Source organism: Myotis nattereri, assembly GCF_964212035.1.
Source record: "Myotis nattereri genome assembly, chromosome: 9".
In the NCBI taxonomy this organism is placed as follows: domain Eukaryota; kingdom Metazoa; phylum Chordata; class Mammalia; order Chiroptera; family Vespertilionidae; genus Myotis; species Myotis nattereri.
In genome coordinates, this window is record NC_138084.1 from 42,664,352 (window position 1) to 42,686,593 (window position 22,242).

A 22,242-nucleotide genomic window follows, 5' to 3' on the forward strand; every position below is an offset into this window, starting at 1 on the left:
GACAGAGAGGCATTGATTGGACTGTTGGGCCTTGGAGGGAAGGTAGGGGAGGGTAGGGGTAAGGGGGAAAGATCAACCAAAGGACTTATATGCAAGCATATAGGCCTAACCAATGGACACGGACAACGGGGGGGGGGGGGGGTGAGGGCATGAGCGGGGGGGGGGGGGTAGAGGGTAATGTGGGGACAAGGACACATATGTAATATCTTAATCAATAAAAAATATATATAAAAAAAAAAAATCAATGGAAAAAATATCCTTGAATCCTGAGGATTAAAACAAAGAAAAGAAAAAGAAAAAAAAAAAGGCATCCAAATTGAAAAGGAAGAAGTAAAACTGTCATTATATGCAAATAACACGATACTATATATAAAGAACCCTAAAGATAACACCAAAAACTACTAGGACTGATAGATGAATTCAGTAAAGTTGCAGGATACAAAATAAGTATTTGGAAATCTATTGATTTTTATACACCAACAATGAACTATCAGAAAGGGAAACTAAGAAAACAATCCTATTTACAATTGCATAAAAAACAACAACAACCACCACCTAAGAATAAGTTTAACCAAGGAGGTAAGTGACCCGTACTCAGAAATTACAAGATACTGAGACAGAACTTAGAAGACAGAACCTACAAAGAACCTAGAGACAGAAGAACTTCACTGGAGAGAACATGGCAAAAGATCCTGGACAGAAACTGGCAACAGAACCTAGAGACAGAACCTAGGGAGAGAACATGGCAAAAGATCCTGGACAGAAACTGGCCACAGAACCTAGAGACAGAACCTGGCTACAGAACCTGGATAGAACATGGCAAGAGAACCTGACTAGAACATGGCTACAGAACCTGGCTGGAGAACCTGGCTGGAGAACATGGACACAGAACCTGGCTGGAGATCCTAACCAGAACTTTGCTGGAGATCCTGACCAGAACTTGGCTGGAGATCCTGACTAGAGATCCTGGTTAGGCTGCTGATCAACTGAAAAAAAAGAAAAAAAAAGAAAAGAAAGAAAGAAATTACAAGATACTGAAGAAATTGAAGAAGACACAAATAAATGGAACTATACACCATACTCATGGATAGAAAGAATTAACATAATTAAAAAGTCCATACTACCCACAGCAATCTATAGATTCAACACAATTCCTACCAAAATACCAATGGCGTATTTCAAAGAACTAGAACAAATAATCCTGAAATTTATATGGAACCACAAAAGACCCCAAATAGCCAAAGCAATCTTGAGAAAGAATAAAGTTGGCGATATCATGCTACCTGATATTAAACTATACTACAAGGCCATAGTAATCAAAACAGCATGGTACTGGCATAAAAACAGACATATAGATCAATGAAACAGAATAGAGAGCCCAGAAATAAACCCATGCCTATTTGGTCAATTAATATTTGACAAAGGAGGCAAGAACATACAATGGGGTCTATTCAACAAATGGTGTTGGGAAAATTGGACAGATACATGCAAAAATTAAACCAGACCACCATCTTACACTGTATATAAGAATAAACTCAAAATGGATTAAAGACTTAAATGTAAGACTCAAAATCATAAAACTCCTAGAAGAAAACATAGGCAGTAAAAGCTCTGACATTTCTTTAACAATATTTTTTTCTGATATATCTCTCCTCAGGCAAGGGAAACAAAGAAAAAAATAAACAAATGGAAATACATCCAACTAAAAAGTTTTTGCACAGCAAAGGAAAACATCAATAAAATGAAAAGACAACCCACTGAATGGAAGAATATATTCGTCAATAATACATCTGACAAGGAGTTAATATCCAAATTGAAGAACTTATACAACTCAACAGCAAAAAAACCCCTAAACAATCCAATTAAAAATGGGCAGAGGACCTGAATAGACATTTTTTCAAAGAGAGCATGCAGCTGACCAATAGATATATGAAAAGATGTTCAATGTCACTAAGATATGCAATATCACTTCACAACAGTCAGAATGGCTATCATCAATAAATCAACAAACAAGTGTTAGCAAGGATGAGAAGAAAAGGGAACGCTTGTACACTGTAGGTGGGAATGCAGATTGGTGCAGCCACTATAAAAACAGTATGGAAGGTCCTCAAAAATTAAAAATGGAACTGCCTTATGATCCAGCAATTCTACTTCTGGCTATACATCCAAAAAAACCCAAAACATTAACTGGAAAGAATATATACACCCCTATGCCCATCGCAGTGTTATTTACAATAGCCAAGATATGGAAGCAATCCAAGTGCCCATCAACAGACAAGTAGATTAAAAAGCTGTGGTACATATATACAATGGAATATTACCTGGCCATTAAAAAAGAATGAAATCTTACCATTTGTGATAGCATGGATGGACCTAGCGGGTATTATGCTGAGATAAGTCAGTCAGAGAAGTCAAATGCCATATGATTTCACTTATATGTGGAATCTAAAGACTTAATGGATTAAAGACTTAAATGTAAGACCCAAAATCATAAAACTCCTAGAAGAAAACATAGGCAATAAAAGCTCTGACATTTCTCTTATAAACGAACAATCAAAACAGAAACAGACTCACAGATACAGAGAACAGACTAATGTTTGCCAGAGGAGTGGGGGCTTAGGGGACTGGGTGACAAACATGAAGGAATTAAGAAGTACAAATTGGTAGTAACAATAGTCACAGGATGTAAAGTACAGCATAGGGAATATAGTCAATAATATTGTAATAAACTATGTATGGTGCCAGGTGGATACTAGAAATATTGGGGGGTGGAGGATACTTTGTAAAGTATGATTAACTAACCACCATGCTGTATCCTGAAACAAATACAAAATAATATCAAATGTAAACTGCAATAGAAAATGAAATTCAAAATAAATAAAATTACAGATCTAAATCATGTCACCATGTCTTTCTCTCTCTCTCTCTCTCTCTCTCTCTCTCTCTCTCTCTCACACACACACACACACACACACACACACACACACACCGGCTTAAAATTCTTCAGTGGTAACCCACTGCTGTTAGTAAAAATAAAAATAAACATCATTAACATGGCTTACAGAACCAATGTGGTATGGTCCCTCCCAAACACAACCTCTCCAGTCCCTTCAATCACTAACCTATTTTGTGTCTCTATGGATTGTCTATCTGGGTATTTTATATAAATTGAATAATATAATATGTGGTCTTTTGTGCCTGGCTTCTTTCACTTAGCGTCATGCTTTTAAAGTTCAGTCATATTGTAGCATATATCAGTGCTTTATTCCTTAGCATTGATAAATAATACTCCACTGAATAGCTATATCATGTTTTTTATTTATCCATTCGTTAATGGACTTTGGAATTATTTCCCTCTTTGGGCTATCCTATATAATAAATGCCTAATATGCAAATTGACCGAACAGCAGAACGACCGGTCGCTATGACACACACTGACCACCAGGGGGCAGATGCTCAATGCAGGAGCTGCCCCTAGCCCACAGGCCCCAGGCTGGCCAAGGCAGGTGCCAGCAGGCCCCGCCCCAGCAATCGCCCCGCCAGTTGCCCCACAGATTGGCCCTGATCACCAGCCAGGCCTAGGGACCCTACCCATGCACGAATTTCATGCATCGGGCCTCTAGGTATGAATAATGCAGCTAAAAAATAATGCTGCTACGAACATTAATATACAAGTACTGGTATACTAGAAGCAGACTTGTTGTGTCATAAGGTAACTCTATGTTTAACATTTGGGGGAAACACCAACTGAATTCTGAAGCAGTCAACACCATTTCACACCCCCACCAGCAATATATGAAGGTTCCAATTTCTCCACATCCTCATACACTTGCTATTACCTGTCTTTCTGATTATAACCATCATGAACAGGTATAAAGTGGTTTTAATTAGCATTTCCCTAATGACTAATGATGTTGAACATCTTTTCACATGCTTATTTGTCATTTGAATATCTTCTTTGGAGAAATGTCTAATCAGATCCTTTGTCCATTTTTAAATTGGATTATCTTTTTTATTATTGCATTTTAAGCATTTTTTATATATTCTGGATACAAATCTCTTATCAGATATATGATTTGCAAATATTGTCTCCCATTCTATAGAACAGTCTTCATTTTCTTGAAGGTATCCTTTGAACACAGAAGTTTTTAACTTGAATAAAGTCCAACTTATCTATTCCTATGTTTTCTTCTAAGCGTTTTATACTCTTAGCTCTTACATTTAGGTCTATGATCCATTTTGAGTTAACTTTTGTGTATGGGTGAGGTAGGGCTCCAATTGCATTTTTCTGTACATTGATATCCAGTTGTTCCAGCACCACTTATTGAAAAGACAAATTGTACTAATCTTGAAATACATATTATAATTGCATAATCAGTCATCTAGCTCTCAGTTAGACTGTAAGAACCAAGAGGGCAGGGACTGAACCAATCTTGTTCACTACTATATCTCCAGCACTCAGCCTAATGTCTAGCTCCTAATAAGCACTCATAAATATTGGTTGAGATAATAATTTTATTATTAATAATAAACACTCTACAGTTCTATGCATTATAGGCATTATCATCTTCCATGTTATTTAATTATTTAGGCTCATAGAAGTTAGGCAATGTGTGCCTTGTATTACTGGTTCTCAATTTTTTACTCAGATGCTCCCTCCTCACCTAGGAAGGGGGTTAGTGAGCTCCTCCAGGGCAGGGATTGCTTCTCCTTCCTCATTTTATTGCCATCGAAACAAATTCAATTTAGGGCTAGGCACAGGGGCAGGCTAGACTGATGAGCAACTGTGGGACAAATGGACAATGCCCTCCAGGACCAGGTCCCTGCCTATCCCCAGTCCCTCCTAGGCTAGAAGGTGATCCAGCAACAGTATGTAATTTCCCCCTCTCCAACACACAACCTCCTAGGCTGTTTCTTACCTTGGTGATGCCACTCATGCTGACCCCTTTGCCTGGAATGCATTCCCTTTTCTATTTGCTAAGCCCAACTGATATTTTAAGACTCTAATTAGGTGCCATTTCCTCTAGGACGCTTTCTCTGGTCCCCCAGATTGGTCAGGGGCATGTTCTGGCCTCCTGTCTCTCAGCACTGACGATACTATGTTGTTACAGTCTTTCCTAGTCTCCTTCTTCAAGGACAGGAGTCATGGCTGGTCAGCTGTGGCGTGTCAAGCATATGACCCAGCATGACCAGTGCTCAGTAAATTTTTGTCAAATGAACAAATAAATCCTGGAGAGAAAGGGCAGGCAGTTTGAAGTCCAGGTTTTATACCATCAGGCTTCTTCATTAGAAAATATTTGGGCTCAGGAAGGGGTAAATGGGAGGAAAAGGGAGACATCTGTAATACTATCAATAATAAATAAATAAATATATATATATACATATATGTGTGTGTGTGTGTGTGTGTGTGTGTGTGTGTATATATATATATATATATATATATATATATATTTAAATAAATAAGTAAATAAAATGAAAATTTTGGGGCTGACAAACACCCGAGTTAAGGACTCAGCAGAGGCCCAGCTCCCTGCCGGGAGAAGGGAAATGGGCAGGGGTGTTGTCTTTCACCCAAGTTTGTTCTGAAAGAAATGTGATCTCCTTTAGAAGAGGAAGAACAGGAGGCCTCACTTCTCCCAGCCCTGATAGCTCCTCACATGGCTCAGACTGAGCCTGGACAGATGTGCCTTCAGTCTACCCTGTGCCCTGGTTTCGGGTGAATAGTTCCTCAGTCTAGAAGCCGGGCTCAGGTTTAGGCTGAGCCCAGGAACAGGCCACCTGCTCATGCTGCTGACAGGTGAAACAGGATCCAGGACCGGTTTTCACTTCTGAAGAGCTGAATACACACGGTTTAAGTGCCCCTGGAGAAGGAAGAAAGGAAGAGAGAAGAAGGGAAGAGGAGGGGATCCAGCCTCCCTCTCATATAGCCAATGGGAGTATGGAAATTAGACTCTGGGCTGCCTGTTTCAGAAAAGTCAGTAAAAAGCAACTTTCCCTGAGTTCTGCTGTGTTAGAGAATACGGGAACTAACTGCCCCTGCCATGGGGAGGCACACAGTACAGTGGCTTAAGGTGAAGGCTGGCTTGCAAACTTATTAATATAAAGAACAGAGCATGGCAAGGGGCAGATACTGCCGGGTCCCGTTAGCCAGGCAAGCCCAAACCACACACATTTACCTAGCTCCACATAAAGCAGGTCAATAGTACCTGCAGGTCAGGGCATCTATCCAGAGCTCTTGGCTTGATCATCTCAAACTCTATGAGGATTCCTGACCTGTTCCTAATTAAGTCAGCATGTGAACCTCGCTGGTTTTCCTGTTTTCCTGACATTCAGCCCTACTTCTCTCACCTAACCTCCAACTTCGCTTCTAGAAAAGGATTCTCTCCTACACGCTGGCACATCCTTTCCTAGATGACACTCATTTTCTCCCAGCCCAGGAGGTGTGGGGCAAAGGAAGCGGTGATCATACCCAGCTGAGAGGAGTCAAGGAAGGTCTCACAAGGAACGCAGCACTTGAGCTGAACCTAGAAGGCTAGATTTAAGCAGAGGATGAGGAACAGAAAGTAGAGAGGGCCGAGGGTCCAAGATCTATAGCTTCTCGAATGCCCTTAAGAAGAGAATGAAGCACCTTCCTCCTGAGCAGAAGAGCCTCAGGCTATTGCCCTTCATTATCCAGAGCTCTCCCAAGGCTCTGGGTCTGGGGATGGTAAGGGAACATCAAGGCAGAAACACACACAGCACAGAGCCACAGAGAGGTCAAGGGGGAAAGAAGGGTAGAGGGCAATATTGTTCACCAGATCTGAGTTTTATTCCAAATACTGTATCACTGACCACACTGATCATACACATGGTGACTCAACCATGCATAAACTGTGTTAAGTTTTTGGTTTTTAATTGAGAATGACTCTATCCTGCTATAGGCAGGTCTGTTGGGCAAAGCTAAGGCTAGGACAGGCAGAGGAAGAAATTAAGAGTAGTGTGAAGCACCTATGCAAAGTCTAGGTCATAGAAAAGTTGAATAAAGACCTGCTGTAAGAATTCAAGAAAGTTTCCTTCCAGCAAGGATGATCTGACTCTCACCCTCACCTCTAGGCTTAGCTCTATTAGCAGGAATAACAGTAATTGGTAGGTTACATGTCTGTTTCCTTGAAACCAGGGCCAGGGTCACACACATACCCATCTCTAGTGCCTAGCAAAGGTCCACTCATTCATTCATATGCAGGAACTGCTTGGGGTTAGAAGAAGAATGTCCTAATTCAGGCCTTCATCACCTTGAATTTATCTTACTAAAACAGACTTTTAACAGATCTGCTTTTAGCTTTTGCCCAATTCAATTTACCCTTCACCCTTCTGAATGACCCTAACTGGGCAATTTCCCTGCTCAAAACTTCCCATGTCTCCCCAGTGATCATAAGATAAAAATTCGAAACTCGCCGTAACCGGTTTGGCTCAGTGGATAGAGCGTCGGCCTACGGACTCAAGGGTCCCAGGTTCGATTCCGGTCAAGGGCATGTACCTTGGTTGCGGGCACATCCCCAGTAGGAGGTGTGCAGGAGGCAGCTGATCGATGTTTCTCTCTCATCGATGTTCCTAACTCTCTATCCCTCTTCCTTCCTCTCTGTAAAAAAATCAATAAAATATATTTTAAAAAAAATTCAAAACTCCTTCGTGGGCATTCCAGCTTCTCTCAAATCATCTCCCTCTTTCCCAACCCTGCAACTTTGCACAAACACCCTCAGAGTAGTGCAGCATTACACCAGGCCAGCAGCCAGCCAGCATCTTCTTCCCCTGCCTTTGCTCAGTTTGTCCCCTGCTCTTTGCTTCTGGGAAGGAGGGGGGAGAGCGAGAGGGAGACTCTCATGCTGAAGGGCAGGGTTCCACACAAATGGTGAAGAAAGATTCTGAGTCATCACAACCAAGAGAGATGGGCAAGAGGAGGCAGGGGAAAAGCAGGCTAGAGACACACATGAAAGGTCCCTACAGGCCAAATCCACAAAGACAAGAATGAATGTTGCTGAATCACACATGCACCATAAATCCCATCACTTTTTCTTTTCTTTGGGCAGGTGATTGTTTTAGAAAAATGTTGAAAGAGCTAAAATAATCAACACATGGGGGCTCAATGGGATAGGGCAAACTCAGCCTGCCTGGCTGATGGCAGAAAGGTGGAGTCACAGCATAGCTCCTCTGCAATCGCGCTGCCTACAGTGGGTTGCCAGAGAGAAGCAGAAGCCTGGCAGCCCTTAGCAGTTACAACAGGTGATTCCAGGGTCAGCACAAGCCTGAGAGGAGGGGGCTTGGCCAGTCCCACACCCACCCCTCCCTGGTACTGCAGTAGAAGGAAGTGAGGCTCATCTGTTTCTGGGGGAATGAAGATGCCACGCACAGCCTGCAGTTATGAATGGCTCTTATAACAACAAGCTGACATCTGTGCTCGGTTTTTAAGATGCATCATTGCATGTTTATTAAACTATTGCTCTATCATATTTATTAAGCTACGGAACAACTCCCAGCCCATACTTCCAAAAGTGGTTTATTAAAAACTAAGCCTTGAACATTAATACTCAAAAGCACCCTTGAGAATCAATAATGCTGCAGATAAAATGAAAGGGAATCAAAGCAGTAAGTCTTGGTGGGGGCTGTAGCTGCCTTTCAACACTTTCTCGTATGTTCAGGCAGCTGGAGTGGGGAAGGACATGAAGAGTATGTGGAACTGGGTACAGGGCTAGCCACCCAAGCACCAGACTTCCTGTCTAAAATGTGGACTTGGCAGTATGGAAGGGGGAGTGTCCTATGGCCATCTAATTCTAGGCAAAGGGGGGGGGGGGAGGAGGCCAAGATTAGGTCCAGTGAGTGCCACTAGTTTCATCAAGAATAAACCCCTGCCCCCTAGTCTCAGACTGATGCCCTATGCTGGCCCAATCTGAGCACCCATCCTGGACACAGACTCTGCCCTGCTCCTGGTACCAGGCTGATCTCTAAGTTGAGTCCTGCCCCTGCCCAAGAGCAAGCCTCAGATCTAACAGGCCAGTGGTCATTAGGGGCCCAGCTGAGCAGGGAGACTGGAGAAATGCAATCAGCCCATGAGCAGAGGCCCATCATGTGCACCCCAGGCTTTTCTAGCCCCAGAAAACGTGTCAGAAAGGTATCTTCCAGCTTCTTCCCAAATCCCCAAGCCTCTCCATGGGTGCCCACCTGCACCCCATTAAGGCAACAAGCACTAACACCTGGCCAGTTCTACAAAGAAACAAGAACAAATTACTGCAGAAGATGCAGTGAAGAACCCATAGGATGCAAAGGGGACTACAAACAATGCCCTGTGAAGAACAAAACAGTAGAAGGATTCAGGAGCGTTTGGGGTCAGAAGAAAGGAAACAGAACTCCAGAAGGAAGCCCAAGTGACTAGGTGACTACAGAATTTAATTCCCAGCTTAGTGTGAGATTCCTCCAAGGCAGCCATCTTCTGTGCGGGAGAACAGGCCTGGGGTTTGACACTCACCTGCTGACTTCTTGAACATTGTTGGCTCGAGCAGCTTCCATCAGGGCTGCATCTGTAGAGAGACAGGGCGCTGGTCAGACCTACTCCTCAGGTCAGCTTAGAGGGCCCAGTAAAACAGTGAAAGTAGAAGCACTTCAGAAACATGGGCTTTAACAAGAGAAATGATGCCAAGATAGAGGCATACCTCAGAAATATTATGAGTTCCGTTCTAGACCACAGCAGTAAAGCACACATCGCAATAAAGTGAGCCGTACTCTTTTTTTGTAATGAACACTTATCTGAAGCACAATAAAGTGAGTGCAATAAAACAAGGGATGCCTGTAGGTAAAGAGAAGGCTAATCAGCCCATGCCCACATGTTAACTTGTCTTCCACATCTATTACAGAGCCAAACTCTTTATTTTATTTTTTTTTATTTTTTTTATTATTAGTTAAGGTATTACAAATGTGTCCTCATCCCCCCCATTAACCCCAACCTCCCCCCCGCCGCCCCGCACACTCATGCTCCCATCCCCCTATTGTTCATGTCCATTGGTTTGGCTTATATACATGTATACAAGTCCTTCGGTTGATCTCTTCCCCTTACCCCCGCCCTCCCCTACTTTCCTTCTGGGGATTGATAGCCTGATCGCCGTTTCTCAGTCTTTGGAACAGGGCCAAACTCTACCTCCTCTCATCACACAGGTGATCCCAGGAGAGGGCTAGCACAAGTGCTGCCAGTGAATGATAAATGCTCACTGTGCGAATTCCTTCACTCCCCTCTACTAGTAGCTACCAAGCTCTCTGTTTTACATGATTATCATTATCAGTCATTCCCCTAACTTGCCCACTTTCTCTCTAACTCATTTCTTAGCCTAGTTTTGAATCTTGATGTCATAGGTCACACGTCCAGAGGGAGGGTCAGGATGGGGAGGAGCAGGAAGGGGTGTGGGCCCTTCTGAGAGCAGAGAGAGCGCCAACCAGGAGTCGGGAAGCCTGGCTTCTACACACTCTGCCCCCTACTCACCATGTGCTGTGGCAGCCTCTTTCCCTCTTGACCCCAGCCTCCCTGACTGTAAAGCAGAGGCAATAAAACCCTTGCTCTGCCAGCCTCACAGGATGCTGAGAAAATGAAATGATGGTTGGAAAATCTGCAAACTCCCCAGTGCCAAGCCCGCCAAAGCGAGACCCAAAGCACAGGGTTCAGATCTTTAGGAATTACCTAGCAGAAAAGCTAAGCTGGCTTCCCCTGGGCAGCCTACAGGCTGCTGGCACCACCTTGTGGCCACAAAGAAAACTTGTTTAGCTGGAAACAAATCTCAAAAGACAACAGAAGCACTTCCTTTCTTTCTTTCTTTTTTTCAAATACCAAGTGCCTGGGAGTCCTCTGTGCCCAGCATGGTTCTGAGATCCATTATTGAACACGGGACGAACTCAGGCCCAGTCCTGCCTCAGAGAGTTCTCAGTCCAGCCAAGAGACTGACCCACTGCAACAGGAAGAGGCATTGGAGCAGGGGAGAACACGGGATCTGGAGATACACAGACATGGGCTCCCACCACACCTCTGCCATTTACTTGTTGTACCACTTGGCCAACTCAGCTAACCTCCTGAGCCTCAGTTTCCTTATCCGTACAACAAAGATAATATAGCCACCTGAACGAGCACATGTAAACCAGTTCTGTGGTTCAGACATTAGTGCCTCCACCCACCAACCACAGACTCCAGGGCCAGGTCTTTCCTGGTTATCTTCCTAGCACATGCCCAGACAGCCCCTAGCTGGAAGGGAAACAAGCCTTCTTCAGAGATGGCTATATTTTCTCTTCCCTCCCTCTGCAGAAAGAACTGGCTTCTGCAAAGTCACAGAGGAAAAGAAGAATGAGGCGAGATTAGAACCCAGGCCTCCTGGCTCCTACAGGGTAGTTTCTATCACACTGCACTGAGGGCCTGAGTTTACAACTCCAAGTCAGGGGACAGGGTAGCCAGTAAGTCAGGTGGTTGGAAATGATCGTGGTTTTGGTCATTATCTCTTTTGGTAAGTGGACTCTGGTTTCCTTGCTGGGGTTCACATGCCACAAAGTCCAGTCTAGAGCCCCCAAGCACTTCTAAAAGGCAAGACTTGGGACACCTCCCCCTAATACTTCTATACATACTGGTCTCAGGACATTCCCTGAGCTCATGGCTCTCCAAGGCCTAAGGAGACATTCCAAACCACACTGCATGGCATGCAGGCCCCACTCCATCTGCTCTCACTTCACCCTAAAGACCCCCTGTTCTCCAGCCAGGCTGGCCACTCTGCCAGCTCCTGCACACACCGTGCGAATGTGCGACTCCCACATCCTTGTTCCCTGAAGCCTCTGCATGGAATACACTTACTGAGTACCTACTAAGTTCCAATACTATGGTGGACAATGTGAAGGTATTAAAGAAAGGAGCTGGTATCAACCTGAAAAAACCTCATGGAAGTCACAGTGAGACATTTTCATCTGTTGTCTCAGCCGTCAGAATGCAAATTCAAATTCCCCGCCCTCCAGGGATCTCCCATCTTCCAGGAAAGCTTTCCTGACTCTGTTGGTCCTCTGATCCCCCAACTACACATAGTCAGACCACTCACCAGACCCACAAGCCTAACTGCCTGCAATGTCTCCTTAACTAACTTTGTGCCCAAAACTAGATACACTGAGAGTATCCAAAAAATTGCGGAAAGTGATAGACTCCTAGCATGCCTAGGCTAGAAGAGCCCTTAGAGCCCTACGTCAGCATCCTCATACTGTAGGGTGAAGAAGCAGAGGACCAGTGAGGAGGAGCAAGAGCCCAAAGTCACAATGGGAGTTAGAGGGAGAACCAAAACAAGGCCCCAGCTGTGCTTACTCCCAGTCCAAGGCCTTTCCTTTACAGCTGCTGAGTAAACAGATGTCAGGGCAGCCCCCCTTACTCCAGTCTCAGAGCTGGGAATGCATGTAATCCATGGGCACCCTGCCTCAGGCTCCCCCGTGAGGAACAACTGGGACCCTGAGTGGTTGGACTCATGTCTGGCTCTCTGCCTGCTCTCCCAGTACCTGCTGAGCTCCACGCACCCAGGTGAGATGCCCACCGGGGTCAGCCAGCCCCCATGGTTGCTTTGGGTCCCTACAGAGCCAACTTCCTAGTTTTCCTTCTCCTGCCAACTGGCCCACATGGCAAGATCTCTTCATGCCTGAGACCAGGCATAGCAAAACCCTGGGAGTCTGATGGACAGACCCAGGCTGCTGAACGCCAAGACAGAGAAAATAACAGCACTGTAAAAGTACTGAGAAATAACCCTTCGCCGTGTAAGTGGGGAAACTGAAGCCAGAGAGGCGCAAGCGATGAGCGGTGGCAAAGCTGGCAACTGAAACCAAGTCTTTTTCCCTTCTTAGGCCATCTGAGGGGGTAAACCTCTCTAAACCATTTAGCGGTTGCCCTCAAAACACACCGCAGTTTCCCCGAAACCTCTTAAAAGAGGAATCGGGACAGGCAGAATATTCGAGAATTAAATGACCATGCTCTAATTTTAGAGGTTTAGTCCGATGCTCCCTTTATACAGATGGACAAAGTGATGCCCCAAGAAGGGAGGCGGCACTACGCTGGAAATGATGCAACTCGGAGGCACCGAGCTCTCCCAGTGCAAACTCTACCCCCGTGACAATGTCTGGGTCCCTCCAGAGCTGAGACTCCGCTGCTCTAAAGCTATAAGCAACTCCCACCCTCCAAAGACAGTCAAGACACTCCTCCCGCCTCTCCCTTCCTGGACCCCAGGTTGTCCCGATAATCACCCTTGTTGGACGGGCTCTTGCTGTAACAGTGAACCACCAGCGCCGTGGCCAGGGCCCACATGCCCAGTCTGCCTCTGGTGGGGACCCCATTCCAGCAGTTCTGTCCGGGGAGTGTGTCTTCGGGGCCAGGAAGGCGTCCCCATGTGGCGGCTGCGAGGCACTGGGTCTCCGTGCGTCTTCCGTGGCGCCCCCCGGTGGCTGCCCCTCTTCGGGTGAGCGAGGCCAGCGATGTTCCAGGACGCCCCCCGATGGCCGCCCTTAGCCACTGCGGCTCCCCGCAGCCCCCGGTGGTCACACTCCGGCCGGAGGGACCTCGGTGGCTCCCGAGTGATGGAGACCTAAGCAGATGGAGGAGGAGCCGCGGCGCCAGCGCTGTTCTCCTTAACACCAGGGCCCCCAGCATCGTGACAGCTGCTTGGATAACCCCCTGGTGCCGGCCCCTGTGCTGGCCACGTCCAACATGGCTGCCGCGGCGCGTTCGAAGACGCCGCGAACAGGGTGGAATTCCGCACTACCTCACGGGAGTGGTAGTCCACAGCTCTACGAGAGCTTTCCGCAACTGGAGGACGAATAGACTACAATTCCCAGAAAGCTGTGGAACTTGCGTCACAATGACGGCCGATTTACAGGAGCCCGGGGCATGCTGGGAAATGGAGTTCTGGCGGGGGGCGTGGTAAAAAAGCTAATACCTAGGTGGGGAGTGGGATTAAGATGCGAATCCCAGAGTATAGTTCAAACACATAATTCAACTTCTGAGTAGTGTAACTTAAACATGGATCTTCTGCAGAGTCTTATTATGAAACGTATGCTTATTTATTTTAGTCTGTTTTTGAGATAGCTTTTCAAAAAGATGTCTAGGGTGATGGGTCCACTTGAACTAGGAATTCCTGTTAGTATATTCCTACACAGACTTCCTTTCGGTTGAAAAGTTGGCACCTAGTCTTGCTTTTTCTCACTTGTGTTATTTGTTAACGGGCTTTCACGTGGCTATCACATTTTATCCTTTTGGCAGCTGCGTGCGCGAAGCTGGGGTAAGGATTATTTCCACCCACATGGAAGGGGATTTAGGTTCGAAAGTGAAATAATTTGTCAATAAATTAAATAAAGCTCAAGTCTTCTGATTCTGAGCCTAATCCTCTCCATAAACACCTCCTGTGCATCCTGTCCCTCTTTTTTCAGCCTGAACTCACAGGCAGGCAAAGGCGGAAGCTCTTCTTGCCAGTCTTTTCTCTTACTCGGGCACTTCCTGTGGATCTCCACTCAAACCTCATATTATCAGAGCCTTCCCTGAGGATTCTGTTTAAAATAGCAATCCCTGCCCTGACCGATTTGGCTCAGTGGATAGAGCGTCAGCCTGCAGACTCTAGGGTCCCGGGTTGGTTGCAGGCACATCCCCAGGGGGGGGTATGCAGGAGGCAGCTGATCGATGTTTCTCTCTCATGTTTCTCTCTCATCGATGTTTGTAACTCTCTATCCCTCTCCCTCTCTCTGTAAAAAAAATCAATAAAATATATTAAAAAAAATAGCAATCCCTGTGCTCGCTTGGGCAGCACATATACTAAAATTGGAACGATACAGAGAAGATTAGCATGGTCCCTATGCAAGGATGACATGCAAATTCATGAAGCATTCCAAAATTTAAAATAATTAATTAAAAATATAATAAAATAAAATAGCAATTCCCTTTCCCCATCCTTCTTATCCTGCCTAATTTTTTTCCACAGCATCTACCAGCTGATGTACTGAATACTATGTATTTGTTCTATTGTCTTTATCCATGATATGGGGGCTTTGTTTTTTTATCCATATCACTCCATCCAGAACAATGGCTGGAACAAAAAGGTTCTCAATAAATATTCCATCAGTGAATGGATTACTCTTACCTTATTAGTGTGGGGGGATGAATATGAGATTTAGAGTACAGGTAGCCCTGGATTGCAACACACATTTTTAAACAAATTACTAAACATTTTGACTCTTGCATTTACTACATGTGTGATTTTGGACAAATTTCTTTACCTCTCTGATTGTTGATTTCCTCATTATTATCAAAGATAATACCTACCTTCAAGACAGTTGCATGTATTAAATGAGAAAACATGTTAGACCTATGTTAAATGAGATGATAGGTAGACCACCACCATCCCTTGCTCACAGTAGGTCTTCAAGAAATTGTGACTATCATACTACCTACTCTAGGGGTGCACTGGATTCCCTACTCTAAACTTTTGTTTTGTTAATCCTGGCCCGAGGATATTTTTTCCATGGATTGTTAGAGAGAGTGGAAGGGAGGGGGAAAGGAGAGAGAGAGAGAGAGAGAGAGAGAGAGAGAGAGAGAGAGAGAGAGAGAAATCAACATGAAAGAGAACACATAGATTGGTTTGCCGCTGGCATGTGCCCTTACCAGGGCTGGGGATTGAACCCAAAAGCCAGATATGTGCCTCTGACCTTTGATGGGGAACCTAACCCTCCTCCCTTCCGAACGCGGGCTGACACTCCAACCACTGAGAAATACTGGCCAGGGCCCTTACTCTAAACTTCTTGAGGGCAGGGATAGAGTTTCTCATTTCTTCATCCCTTTGTAAGCCACTCAGCAAATAGCTGTTGAATAAATGAATACATATTTTAAAATTATTTAATAGCCAAAGCATTTTGACCTCCCTAATTTAAGAGATTCCCAAGATATCCTGTCTTGTTAGCCACTCTCTTCACTATACCAGCCTCACTTTCCCTGTATTCTTAGAATACTTCTGCCTCCCAATTTAGGGTTGGTCAGAGCAGCAAGAGTGGTCTCTGAGCTACCACTACCAGGTGAGTCAAGATAGTGCATCTGAGTATTTAGGTAAAAGTCACCAGTAATAATGTGCTGAAGACACATTCCAGGGATCCTTCAGTTTACTTAGTACCGCATAATTTTCAAAGTACAGACCCATTGATCCTCTCATTTGATTTTCACAAATAACATCCATAAAGGGTGCAAGGCAGGGTTAAGTCACTAGCAGCATTTGGTAGGGAATACTGAGAGGTTAAATGACCATGTCTGGCTGAGTGGGAAGTATGGGAATAACTATTAGAATCAGCCAGGACTCAGAGTGGATTCTAGATCTTCAATAACCAATTCAAAAACCCCTAGATCACATTGCTAACATTTTAAAAGATCTTCAACTCAGGGTGATTTCCTTTTGGTCTACACAGGAAGCAGGAATTTATATCAAGTTTCAGTTACCCTACCTTGGCCCTGAGCTTCTAGCACTTGGGTTGGGGGACAGAGAACTCCAGCTTCATTTAGTTTATAATGAGGTGACTAGGGGATATTGGAGTGGGGTTTAGAAGAAGGCAGAAAGTGAAGGACCAATGAATGCAGTTTCTGTGGTTACCCACCTCTAGAGTAGAGTCAGAGGTCATTCTGTAGGCTTCTGAAGAAAACACTTCCCTGAAAAACAGAACAACACACATTTTTTAAACAAATTACTAAATCATAGATAATGAGAGCTGGATTTTCCTTTTTTGGAGGAAGGAGTTATAAATAAGGAAAAGAAAATGCTAAAATGAACCTTGTGGTATTGGATTAGAATTAGGGGTATCAGTATAAACTCATCCAAGCACTTTACACAAACAGAAGTTAGTAGCTACTGAATATTGACTGTTTATTCTGAGGCAGGCACCTTTTTTGAACAAGCTCGCCTACTCCTTACATTAACCCTTGAGTTAGATACTGTTAGTATTTACAGTTTTGTCTGACTCAGAGCCCAAAGGTTTAGCCATTACACAGTTTGCTTTTCGGAGGAAGGAAACATGTGTGTGTGTATGCGTGTTGGGGTATGTGTGAAAAATATTCTGCATTTTTTTTCTCAAAAACATTGCACACTTTCCTGCATAACAAATAGACAATAGTGAATCTAATTTAATATTTTCCTGATGATCAAGGTTATTGCTATTGCAACAGATTTTTTTTTTTTTGGTATCATATTGCAAATGTAGAAATCTTAGACTCTAATCCAAACCATGCTTGGAAAATATTTTGCTAAAAAATTCTCTTATCACCTTCTTTTCTTGTCATCTGTGTCTTTCCCATAGAATCAGAGTGTAGCATGTGGCCTTTGGGCAGAGCAACATAGCTACTTTTTACATTAAGAATAAGAATTGTATTTATGATAAACCTGCCATTTTATGTAAGTGGTGGAAAGATGAATTATTTAGTAAACAGTGTTGAGACAGCTGGTTGGCAAATTGGGAAAAAATTAAATTGGATTTATATCTTACACCTTTCACCAAAATAAATTCATACTAAATCAGAAGATTTAAATGTGTGTGTGTGTGTGGGGGGGGGGACCAGAAAAATGCTAAAATAAAACATAAAGTAATTTTTAAAAATAACTGGAATAGGGAAACTTTCTAGGCATGACACAAAACTCAGAACCCACAATAGAAAAGATTGGTATATTTGACTCTACAAAAACCAATTCTGATGGGAAAATGTCATAAACAGTGAAAAATACAATAGACTATCTGAGAAAAAATATATTTGCATCACAGTGGTGAAGGGCAGAAATACAGAGAACTCCTATAAAATATGAAAAAGACCTAGAATACAGAAGATAAATGGACAAAGGCAACACCTCTGTGCGCAGTAAAGAATGGGGCTCCCAGGGGGTGAATTAGAAAAAGGGGCCCCCGCGCAGAATCTGTGGCTCGGTGAGCAGTCTGCGGCCAGGTTTCAGTTTCCAGCTCCACAAACTGCATGTCCAAACTTAGCAGCCCCCAGCAAGGGACTTGACCAAGGAGCTCACAAGAAAACAACAAACAAACAAGCACAACACAAATTATATTTAAACATATGAAAATATGCTCAACAACATCTATAATAACAAATGTGCAAATTAAAATGGTAATGATCCATATCTTGCACTATATACAAAAAATGACTTCAAAATTTATTATAGACCTAAATATAAAACCTAAAATTCTAGAAAAAAATATAGAGAAAAATCTTTGTGACTTTGAGTAAGGCCCACTTCAAAAAAAAAAGGCAAATTGGACTTCATCAAAATAAAGAACGTTTGCCTCAAAGGCCTCTGTTAAGAGAATGAACAGACAGGCCACAGAAGGGGTCACTCTGAGGCATATCAGGTAGAAACACTATCAAGGCACAGAACACATGTATTGTATATAATCACTGGTATTATTTGAAAACATATACATATTTATATTTTTGTGGTCATCTATATTTAGGATATCTCTGGAAGGATAATAAAAATAGCTGTCCTTGGGGGAAGGGGGAATGAAATGGGACTGAGAGATGAGGGAAAGAAGTAGGGAGGGAGGGAAAGTTTTTCTTTTCACTGTATACAATTTTGAATTTTGTATCATGTGCATATATTTCCTATTCAATTAAATCAACCAATCTCTATTATTTCTATATCAAATTCACTTTAGGTTAATTTTTGGCACCAGTTAGTGGGAGTACTTTTAATCTCAGACCACCACATTATTTTTTCTCACATAGAAACACTGACATCTTGTGGATTTTTTAAGATAATGCTGCTATTAAAAAAAATCTATTTTCTAAATACAGTTGACCTACACTATTACATTCGTTTCAGGTGTACAACATAGTGGTTAGACATTTATATGCTTTACTAAGTGATCACCCTAGTAAGTCTAGTACCCATCCCACACCATACATAATTGTCACAATATTATTGACTATATTCCCTTTGCTGTGGTACAGGCACTTTGGAAAACGGTTTGGCAAGTTTCCCATACATTTAAATGTAGTATAAGACTTAGCAGTTCCACTCCCAAAAGAAATGAAAAGTTATGTTCCCACAAACAAACAAACAAACACCCTGTGAACATTAATAATGGCTCTGAAAACATGACTATATTGTTGGGAATGATTGATCCTAATTATCCTGCTGAGCTAGAGTAGCTGCCACAAAATGAGGGCAATGAAAAAATCTCAACAGTGAGGTTCAGTGTTGTCTCTCGGTGCTTGCATGCCTGGTAATAACGGCGAATGAGCCATTGCAGCAACCAGCGCCTGACAAGGGCCAGGCAGCCACGAGCTCAGACTCCTGAGGGATGAAGGTCTGAGTCGTCCTACCACGCACGCAAACTAGAAAAGGGGAAGCCCTAGAATGGGGGTGGATAGAGGAGAAAGATAATACTAACTGCCATTTTAGGGCAACTATCAGAATTGTAGATTGTTTCAATAATCCTTGTCTATGAAATCTGTTACCGAGGTTGCACTGGCTACTATCTTTAACAGAATGGAGTTAATGTGGGATGCAAGGGGATCTCCGTGGTGCAAGGAGTGACTGTCCCAGAGCCTCTGGTGCCGGGTGTCGCATCTCCTTAGCTTACCTCTGATTTGAGCCATTAGTGTAGCTGACAGTTCTTTGTGATTGCAAACTCATCTTGAGGTGACAGCATCCCACCTCAAGCAGGAACCTGCTTACATCATCATTTAATATTTTCGTTTTTTTATATTTAGTTTCTACCAGAGCCCAGTGGCAAAGATTTGCTTTTCAAATGGAGAATAGGCAGCAGAAAGGGGTATAGTTTTACTTCAGACGCCTGTGGGTCTGCACTGTGATTCTTCTACTGGGTTTGAGGGAGGCTTCCCAGTCTCTTTTGCTGCAGACACACCCCTTACACTTGAGTCTGCCGGATCTCAGACCTAAGCAGCAGGGCAGCGTGAACAACTGTGATCTGCTGCACAGTGTTTTCTGGCTCTGGGGCCCAGTCATAACTGGCAGCCTTGGGACCACTTGGTAAGTGGGTTTTAGCAACGTGCTCCAATGTAGTATATGTCCGAAATCCAAACAGCCCCACCAAGTCCCAATGTAGTATATGTCCAAAATCCAAACAGCCCCACCAAGTCCCAAAGTAGTATATGTCCTATCAAACTTTGTGCCTCTTTATTTATGACTAGAGGCCCGATGACCAAAAATTCGTGCAAGAGTAGGCCTTCCTTCCCCTGGCTGCCGGCACTGGCTTTCCTCCGGCACCTGGGACCCAGGCTTCCCTCCTCCTGCCACCTGCAGGCACCCAGGACCCGGGCTTCCCTCCCTCTGGGCCGCCCGCAGGCACCCAGAATTGTGAGCGGCTTCCCCTGGGCTGGGCCCCGACTTTGTCAGGAATGATGTCCGGTCTACCCAGTCTAATTAGCATATTACCCTTTTATTAGTATAGATGGTCAATGCAATGTGAAGCAATCTGCCCCTTGTTTTAAAAGCTCTATTTCAGCCCAGCCAGTGTGTCTCAGTGGTTGAGTGTCGACCTATGAACCAGGAAGTCACGGTTTGATTCTTGGTCGGGGCACATGCCTGGGTTGTGGGGCATGCAGGAGGCAGCCAATCAATGATTTTCTCTCATCTTTGATGTTTCTATCTCCCTCTCTGTTCCTCTCTGAGATCAATAAAAATATTTTTTTTAATTTAAAAGAAAACAAAGGCTCTATTTTAATGTGCCCTAGACAATTGGAGCCCTAGAAACTTCATCTGTGCATCAGGTCCCTGAATGTGCACAGGGTTTATCTCCCATTCTCTGGAACGCATGTGTTTTACCAAGGACTCTAGGATGCTGCTACTTCCTGCGTAGGTCCAATGAGCATATTGTCATCAATGTAATAGTCCAACATGATGTTATGTGAGCTATCAAAATGATCAAGACCCCCTCCGGCTATATTATGCCAGAGAGCAGGAGGTTGACACAGCCCTGAGGATAAAGGAATACAGCTGTCATGCCACACAAAGGCAGATGGCTTTTGGGCTGAAAAGAAAACATTTCCCAGATGCCCCGGTTTATATTGACTTGCTCCAATAAAGATAGCATATCCAGGTTGCAGCTGAAACTGAATTCGGTACCTGATTACCTTTCTAATGCCCCATAGTCATTCTCCAAAATCCATTAAGCTTTTGCATCTGCCAAAAGGACAAATTACATGGGATTGTAGGAGGAATAACTACCTTGTACCTTTTAAGCTCTGTTGGCAGTGCTAACGCAATCCCCTCAGGAATGCATTAACTAGGGTGATGCTGGCGAAGAGGAGGGTTTTGTTTCCTCCGTAACTGGAAGACATAGGTCTGGGCAACCATAAGGTGGTAGAAGTAGGAGCCCTGATCACCATCACTCCCAATGACCCGTGTAGAATTCATGTTTCCTGTCCCATAATCTTAGGCTTTGACAAGTTCCTATTTGTGTGCGCACATGTGTCTGTGGGGGTGTGCGTGCGTGTGTGCAGTGGTGTATTTCCACTGGGGAACTTGAGGCTGTGACTGTGGTTTGGCCACTCTGGGATCCTCATGCTAGTGGACCAGCAGACAAAAAAGACATTGCAGTCCTGGCAGGGTAGTCAACCCTGATTCACATGAATAGTAAGGGTTGCCATTTCATAATGGATAAAGAGTGTGTCTGGAATTTAGGGGATTCACGGGGGCATCTGTTGGTGCTTCTCTGCCCAGTGACAACTTAAAATACACACACACACACACACACACACACACACACACACACACACATATATATATATATATATATATATATATATATATAGTTGATTTTTTTACAGAGAGAAAGGGAAAGAGATAGAGAGTTAGAAACATTGATGAGAGAGAAACATCGATCAGCTGCCTCCGGCACACCCCCTACTGGGGATGTGCCTGCAACCAAGGTACATGCCCTTGACCAGAATCGAACCTGGGACCCTTCAGTCCTCAGGCTGACGCTCTATCCACTGAGCCAGACCGGCCGGGGCCCCAGTGACAACTTTCAATGGGTAATTGCAGCAACCATGGCCTGACAAGAGCAAGGCAAGGGGACTGAGGTCTGGACAACTCCACCAGGCAAGTAACCCAGATCAGCCAATGTGCTGACTGAGGGAGAGGAAAACCTGGAATGGTTGGTAGAACAGAGAAAGGATGAATATCAACTATGACCCTAGGCAAAGCTGTAATGAAGGGATGAAAC

The 22,242-nt window shown here is 44.0% G+C and overlaps 1 protein-coding gene across 1 annotated transcript in view; it reads right to left on the minus strand.

Moving 5' to 3' along the window:
- CLPB (ClpB family mitochondrial disaggregase) overlaps positions 1-13,734 on the minus strand; it is a 159,319-nt gene extending 145,585 nt beyond the window's left edge. Inside the window, exons 1-2 of the mRNA XM_081098694.1 lie at positions 13,270-13,734; positions 9,500-9,551 (exon numbers count right to left, since the gene is read on the minus strand). Of these exons, the coding sequence (XP_080954820.1) occupies positions 9,500-9,551; positions 13,270-13,672 (455 nt within the window). The 5' untranslated portion in view covers positions 13,673-13,734. The remainder of the gene's footprint in view (positions 1-9,499; positions 9,552-13,269) is intronic.
- Positions 13,735-22,242: the final 8,508 nt, after the last annotated feature.